The sequence below is a fragment of the Thamnophis elegans genome, chromosome 4 (assembly GCF_009769535.1).
Source record: "Thamnophis elegans isolate rThaEle1 chromosome 4, rThaEle1.pri, whole genome shotgun sequence".
In the NCBI taxonomy this organism is placed as follows: domain Eukaryota; kingdom Metazoa; phylum Chordata; class Lepidosauria; order Squamata; family Colubridae; genus Thamnophis; species Thamnophis elegans.
This window is the reverse complement of record NC_045544.1, coordinates 110,896,212-110,904,187: the sequence shown is the minus strand read 5'-3', so window position 1 is coordinate 110,904,187 and position 7,976 is coordinate 110,896,212. Positions and strand designations below refer to the sequence as shown.

At 39.6% G+C, this 7,976-nt stretch overlaps 1 protein-coding gene across 1 annotated transcript in view; it reads left to right on the top strand.

Annotated features, from left to right (window-relative positions):
• The first annotated feature begins 414 nt into the window (after nt 1–414).
• Nucleotides 415–7,976, top strand: part of MTMR9 (myotubularin related protein 9) — a 41,517-nt gene continuing 33,955 nt past the window's right edge. Inside the window, exons 1-4 of the mRNA XM_032216668.1 lie at nt 415–739; nt 1,484–1,843; nt 6,761–6,869; nt 7,080–7,205. Coding sequence (XP_032072559.1) covers nt 1,659–1,843; nt 6,761–6,869; nt 7,080–7,205 — 420 coding nt within the window. The 5' untranslated portion in view covers nt 415–739; nt 1,484–1,658. The remainder of the gene's footprint in view (nt 740–1,483; nt 1,844–6,760; nt 6,870–7,079; nt 7,206–7,976) is intronic.

The window sequence follows — 7,976 nt, the reverse complement described above, 5'->3', positions numbered from 1 at the left end:
CGAGAATTCTCCAGCCAGGGGAATTCTGGGAGTTGAAGTCCGCCAGGCTTAAGGTTGCTAAGGTTGGAGACCCCTGCCCTGCCCTAATGTTTCATGCCATATTTTTCATCGCTGTTGGCTGTGGGAAGACGACCGTGATATTGAAGTAGATGATTTCAAGCGGAAAAGAATAGATTCATTTAAAAAAAAATAGATTGACGGGGATTGTGCGAGTCGAAGAAATAATACCACAAATAACATTGGGAGTATTCGGAACCCGTTTCCAGTCGGCGCTTTTCCGAAGTGGGCGCTTCCGGTAAGGGCAAAAGCAAAAAGAACCGGCTGGCAAAGGATTTTCACCGGGAGGAATCGGATTGGCCAGGGGAGCTTGTCACGTGGGCCAGGGGTTTGGACTGGGCACAGATTGCCCCGCCTTCCCGTCGTGGTAGTCCCAGTGTGGTTCCTATATGGTTGTTTTCCCCCCACTCCTCCTCCTCCTCCATATCCGGGGTACAGATTGGGAGCGTTTCCTGTCGGCAGAATCTGCGGGGAGACCGGGAAGCGAGGCGAAAAAAAAGGCTGCGCTGGGATGGGAGAGGGGTCGCGGAAGGAGGAGCCCTTCGCCTAACTCGCCCACCGCTTCCTTTAAAAAGAGCTTCCCGGTTATCCCTAACTGCGCCCGCTGCCTCTTTTCAGTCTCTGCCGCTTCTCCACCCTTCCCAGCACGCTGCGATCGGATGCCTCGCTCTGGCTCCCAAAGGTGGGTATTTAATTAAGCTCCCCCCCCCCACCAGCCCTGCCTGTCCTGTGCAAGTTAAGGGTCTCAAGCCACCCCAAAATCCTCCCCACCCCTAGGAGTCCCGCCTTCCTCTTCGTGATTTGATGGTGGGATGCTAATTCACTGAGTAGTGTTGTAATGGCTTGTGATTCTCTTTAAGAAAGGGAAGCTGGTGTCCTTTCCTCACACCTCTTCTCACCCCGTTTTTCTTGAGAATAGTAGAATAGGAAGTCATTACTTCCTTTTGTATGTAGTTGAAATGTTCTAATGCTTTACTCCCCCCCCCCCAAGTAATCCTGAAATGGGGTTCTTACACTACCCATTTGCTTCTGGGGTTTAATATTCTAGCCTAGCAAACTGGGTTAGTTTTTCTTAAAATACCATAGCATGGAAAAGTTTTTCTACAGTCCTTCAGGGTCCTCCTTGTTACCTTACTGGTTGAATCTCCTTACCCGCTTTACACCTGACTCTTTCCTTCAAGCTGAAAAAAACCTGCAATTGTGACATCCAGAATCATGCTTCAGTGCCTCCTTGGATTGTGACATCTCTCCAGTCTTACCCCAACTTTTCTGCCCCTGGGGCTTTTAAGGTCATAGTTTGACCCTTTCCTAAAGCTTTAGCATACCTGCCCCTTCTGTGATGAGCATTCATGTTCTTTTAAATACCTTCCCTTGTGAAAGCTAGGAATGATTTATGGTTGCTGTGTTGTTTTTTCCCCCCATCCAGAAAGAATTTGGATCTTGCTATGATGATCTCTGCCGGATGGTTAACTCTCAGCTAGTACTGTTATCTTGAGAATTATAACTGCTTGTGGAAGCTGTCGAGAAGTTGAGATTGCACCTGGCCATTGGGTTGGGATTGGCTTGCCTGAAAGGACAATTGTGCTGGATCTAGAGGCACTATGGAGTTTGCTGAGTTGATCAAGACACCACGGGCTGATAATGTAGTCCTTCACCGCCCTTTCTATCCAGCAGTGGAGGGGACTCTGTGCTTAACGGGACACCACCTCATCTTCTCTTCGCGACGGCAGGACAATGTCGAGGAACTTTGGCTTTTGCATTCCAACATTGATTCAATTGAAAAACGGTGAGGATATTTTGGCTCATGAAGTTGTGGGAGAGAGAGAGGAGCAATTATATAGTCCAAAAAAACATACATCTCTTCCGTGGTAAAATTTTGCAGGTGCTGGATGCAGGAATGGCCTGGATTAAGGATAGTAAATATAACTAAATCCTAGCTAGATAGGAGTGCTATGATCTGCCATTCCTTCATTAAAATGAAGTATCCAGACTGTATTTTACCGTTTCTCCAGATAAGTAGAGTTAGTTACAGCTGTATACTAGTATAATTATACCAGCACCACAGTTATTAAGCAACCTGTATAATTCCCTCATCAGCTTCCAAGCACTGTTCAGGATTGTTGAGCATAGGCCCTTAGCCTGTTGGGACCAAATATGAGACAATACATCTTCCCATTCTTTCCCTCGTGGGCTGAGAGGGGAAAGGTGGGTTTGTTTTATCTATGCTTTTATTGCTTGTTATGAGCCCCCTAGTACCATTGTGAGATGGGTTACCATGTATGTTCTGTTAATATGAATTTTATTTATTAATGTGTCATATCTTCACTTGAAGTTTTTCTTAAATACTATCAGTTGATGTGGAACATTGCATACCCAAGGATGAGGAGAGGCTTATTCTGTATTATACTGGCCGCCTGATTCTGAAATACCCTCTTTCTGGATGCTTAACAGGTGCTGATAGTACAGCCTTTTCAGGACTAGATTTTGCTTCTCATTGATTCAGGCATTTTTTAAATTGCTTTTATTGCCTTTATTGTTTTCAGTTCTCACCACAATAGAAAGATGGAATATAAGTGGCATAAGATAAATTTAATTTGTGACCTTGCTGCTTCTTAGCTTATTGTTATTTGAAGGCTAAATGTATTTTATTGCATTATTTTTCCATTGGCTTGGACTTATATTGTTGAATACTTTTTCTAAGTTGAAGGGGACAGTATGGATGTTTAAAATGAATTATTACATAAAATTCATCTAAAATAAATACTTTCTATTTTTAAACATTTAAAATATTTATTCTTATGAGAATTTTAAATGAAATTAATTTTGCATATTGCCGAAAGAGAAATCCTGAAACAAGGAACACTTTTGTTTTCAAATGATAGCTATTTTAGAAGCCGGTTTCTTAAAAAGGCATGCCTCCTTATGGAAGAAATAAGAGGGAACATCACCAGAGCTTGTCATTTGCAGCTTTAATAAATGCACTAAATAGAAGCTGCTTAACTGAAAATCATTAGTGGAAGCTTTACCTACACTTTGCATTTTTCAGTCAGAAAAGGCTTCATCCTTTGTTTTCAGACCATCCATTAAATAGCTATTGAGGACTTAGTCTTCTGTTTGAATCATCTGGATTGATCCTGTCTGAAAACATCACCTGTAAGGTAGTGTAGTTTCTTCCCTTGTTCTCTGCTTTTGCAACTTCTTAGAATCTAAAATGGAGAATTATTAGATTTCTGGCCCAGCATCTTGATTTGTGCAGAAGGCTTTCAAGAAGCTTGTAAATTGAGCTTGTTCAATATTTGTTTCCCTCTATTACCTAAGAAATATTCAGAGATATACTGTACCAATAAAAGAGAATATTTTTTAGCTCAGAGTTGAAATGAGAAGTCCTTGGTGCTCTCTGCGCTTGTTTTCTTGCAGATGTTTCATTACCCAATCTAGCACTGTTGATGTTACCAAGTGTATGTCTCTGAATATTCAGCTGAGTCATCAATCAGTTTCTAGAAATGGTATAAATCAATGCTTTTCAAAATTGTCTACTTTAAGATGTTCTAGGAATTCTGGGAATTGAAGTCCACATATCTTTTAGTTGTCAAGTTTGAAAACACTGATCTAGATTAATCATCTTGCAGAAATTCACCCAAATCTTTTAAGTCAGCTTAGTTGCATTACCTTGCTATTTCTCAATACCATGGTTGTTGGGGTTTTTTTTTTGGGGGGGGGGGGGGACATGTATAGTGGACCCACACATCTGCAGAGTACCACATCAAGGAAAGCTGTTTTAGATAATTGTGAAATAAATGTTCATTTTTGGTTTTTTAGATTAAAGGAGGGAATGCATCATATTTTGGGAAAAGCATTGAACTCAGTTGTTTAGACTTCGAGAGGTTTACCTTTTCCAGCTCCAAAAAATCAAGGGAGAGGCTATTGACTAATGAGTTTTCAAAACTGCTTTTATTTTAAACCCACAAAACTGCCATTTTATTCATGTCAGTTTTTCATACACTATTCCCGACTTATGATTGTAATTGAGCTGGGAATTTTAGCCATATATCCTGGTGGTTAAGTGGATCACCATGTGATCAGACCTGACTTTATGATATTTTGTCAGTTATTGTTAAGTGAATGTTGAGGTCATTAAAGTTAATCCGTTTTACGTAATGGCTACTTTCTGTTGGAAACCAGAAGTAAACTCTGGAAATCGGCAAAAAATAATCAAACCTTGTGGTCATGTGACTGCGGGATGCTGCAAATAGTCATAAAGGTGAGCCTGGTTGCCAAACACCTGAAATTCAATTATATGACTGCAAAGGGGTGCAGCTGTTGTAATTTTGAAATCGGATTGTAAGTAGCTTTGGGGGTTTCTGGATCCATCATAACTTTAGTTGCTAAGCAACCGGTGGTAAATTGAGATCTATTTCTACTGCTTTCTTCAACACTAAAAGACAAGCAATTTGGGGCTATATTCAAGCTTAAAAATGGGACAATTAACCTGCTTTGTACTCTCATACCTTTCTCCTTGATGCCCTGATATTATGCAGTTTTCTTGAAGAAGAATAACTGTTAGAATAACAACACAGAATTAGCAGCACCAGTGAGTTGCTACAATTCAAAAAATATGCTTTGCATTATTCAGACTCGAAGGGGGCATAATTAGCCATATATTTCCATGAAGATAGGTTGTCCTGATAAAGAGCAGAATAATCTGGAAATATTTGTGACTCAGTGTTTCTTTAAAAATGAGAAAAATAAAACCCTGCATTTTTATTCCTATAAGACGGTCTCAATAAAACAGCATATGTAAGACTGAACAAACCAGTATTGCTTTATCATATTCCTGGGTACCCACCCAGGGTTTTTATTGCTCTTTTAAGTATATTTATCTGATGCAGAATGGCTGACAGTGTTGACACCAGCCTGATTTCAGAAGGACAGCACTCCAGTGACAGGGTGCCACAACAGAGAATGTCTGTCACTCATATCTCCATTTAACAAAAAGGGCTTCTTTCAGAGATCTCTGTCACTGTAGGGACACAGCAGCCAAGTAATGTTATCACATTTCGCTATAACGCAGAAGAATTGGGAATGTGATTTGTAGACTTGTCTGGTCTCATTCATGTGCAGTTTATCTCCTGATTACTTTTAGCCACAGTTTGCTATGGCATCTATATTAGAGTAGCTGTCATTATGGTTAACTCTGAAATTAATTATGATATGCTTTTGAAAGATAGTTGGAAGGCATTCTGATTACCCTTTGTCCCTTTTAAACTTGCAGTATGGGAGAAATGAACTGACATCTCTGTGTGTCAGTGTTGGATGGCTATCTGAACTTCTGTTTTTTGGGGTTTTTTTTAACTCTGGTTTACAATATTCTCATACAAGTATACATGCAGGACATTCATTTAAATTTTTCTTCTTGTTTTCTTTTCGCTTAGATTGTGAAGAAAAGCAGTGTTTCCCCCATTCTCCTGCTCTATCAAATTTCATTGGAAAAATTATAGTTTTGACTATTTGCTTCATCATTCATGGTTTTTTTTAAAAAAGAACCCTAGCCCTTTAGTTGGTTAATTATTTTCCTACAAAAATTATGATTAAAAAGAGCTAAAAGAAACCTGAATTATAGTTGCTAGTAAAAATGTCAAATTTCAACCCTCCTCCCTTCTTATTTGACCATGTCTTAGGAAAGAAGGATGGGGGCTTACATGAATTCCTTCTGATCTTCCCATGATTGGCCTTGAGGTTTCAACTCTACTGGAATTATTTACTAGCAATTTTCTGCTATAAAGAATTACTTATCTGGAAATTGTATTTTAATATGTTTCTCCCATCTCTTTGAGTTTGGAGCAACACTCCAGTGAGGTAGGATTGGCTGAATTTTTGTGTAGTTTTGGATTTCACAATTTGCTTCATTGCCACATGGGAATCAAAATCTAAGTCTTCTGCCATTTCAGTGTGGCCTATGCAGTTGCACTGTTAAAAGATTTTTGAACCAGGCTATAAAAATGTATGCTGCCTCTGAGTGAGCGCTAGATGCCTATTCAGTAAATAATAATAAAAGGTTCACATGTCATGGAGCAAGTGGGAAAGGCAATCCTGCTGCAACTGTATCCTCATGACTTGCCTTTGTTACAGGGGCGAAGAAAGGTGATGCATTCCCTCTTGAGAAACTGAGGGGTGGTGTATTTGTGTAACATTCTGAAAAAGTTTTGGAAAATCTTTGCATTTGAGAAAGAAAGGAATTGTTGGTGTGTGACAGCACATAATATAATCCTCAGATCCATAGCTGACCATCTACTGATGCTAATCTACTGGTCCGGGCTAATTTAGCATTATCTCAGCATGAAAACGTTTTCTGTCTGATCCTGCATGTTTAATTCTCCATAATAACGGTGGTTCCCTCAATAAAAGTTGGGCTCCACTGTCCTAAGTGATCAACTCTTACCAATCTAAGATAACATGAAGTCGAAACCTTTTGATATCTTGCTTTCTCTTTGATTTAAAGTCAGAACAGCTAAGGAGCATCTCATTTATACTACCATATTCTCCCATTAATGTTTTTCAACTAGCAGTGCTTGAGTGTTTTAATGGCTGAAGTAGGATAGACTTCAACTTTTGTTCATTTCAAGGCTATGTAGGTATCTATAGTTCGAAAGCCATCATATTTTATTCTTAACTCTTTGGTATTCATGTTTTTATACCACTGCAGTTTTATCGGCTTCTTGGGGACCATCATTATCAAATGCAAAGACCTACGAATTATCCAGCTTGACATTCCTGGCATGGAGGAATCTTTGAACATCGCTAGCTCCATTGAGGTAAAGTTATTTATAGAAATTAGAAGAACCCAGCAAAACTCTGGTTCTGTTCTGTAGAGATTCATGTGGAAGATGGGGCTGGGGAACTGGCATTTTACTCTCACTAATTACCCTCACTCTCTCCAAATCTTTATAGAGTATTTAAAGGCAGCCTATTGTATGAGGCAAGTAGCCCATTGTAAGACTGTGTGCATTTTCTCCTTCTTGTAGGCACTGTCTACCTTGGATTCTATCACACTCATGTATCCTTTCTTTTATCGCCCTATGTTTGAAGTAATTGAAGATGGCTGGCATTCATTCTTGCCTGAAAGTGAATTTGAACTTCTCAATTCAGTTGTAAGTTTTTATTTTTATTTCTTTACCACATGTTTACTCCCACCCATCTTACAGAAGTGACTCTTGGCAGTATACAATGGTCAATTAAAAACAACAACATGTATAAAAAGAGTATAAAAATTATAAAGTCATTGTTTTAAATGAAAACACTATAAAAATTAAAATATACAAGAGCAACCACAGTAGAGCCATCTGAGAATTACTCCAGTTCTCTGAGACCCTGGGGGCTGGTGACATCATTAGGTCTTAAAGGACTTTTGACATGATAACGAGTGGGGCTAATCTGACTTAGGGAGGAAGAATGTCCCATAGGATGTGTGCTACAGTAAACAAGGCCCATCTCCTGGGACCCATCAAATATAGGTCTCTAGCTGATGATACCTGCAGCATACTTTCTCTGCCAAATCTAATGGGACAGGCTGATGTAATTGGGGAGAGGTGGGTCCCCCAGATAACTTAGACTAATGTTAGGAAGGCTTTAAAGGTTAAAACAAGCATCTTAAATTGGACTTGGAAGCAGACTGGCAGCCAGTGCAGCTCACAGAGCAGAGGTGTAATATGTATTCTTTGGGGAGCATACGTAACTGCCTTCGGAAACAGTTGTTGCTTCTTCAACTTGTTTAACAATACTATTCACTGAAAGCATTGTAATAGTTCAATCTGGAAATGACAAGGGTATGAATAGTTCAATATGGATGTGACATTCTATGATCAGAGCTTGGCAATCCAGGAATGGATGCAAGTGGTGCATAGCACAAATCTGCACATCGT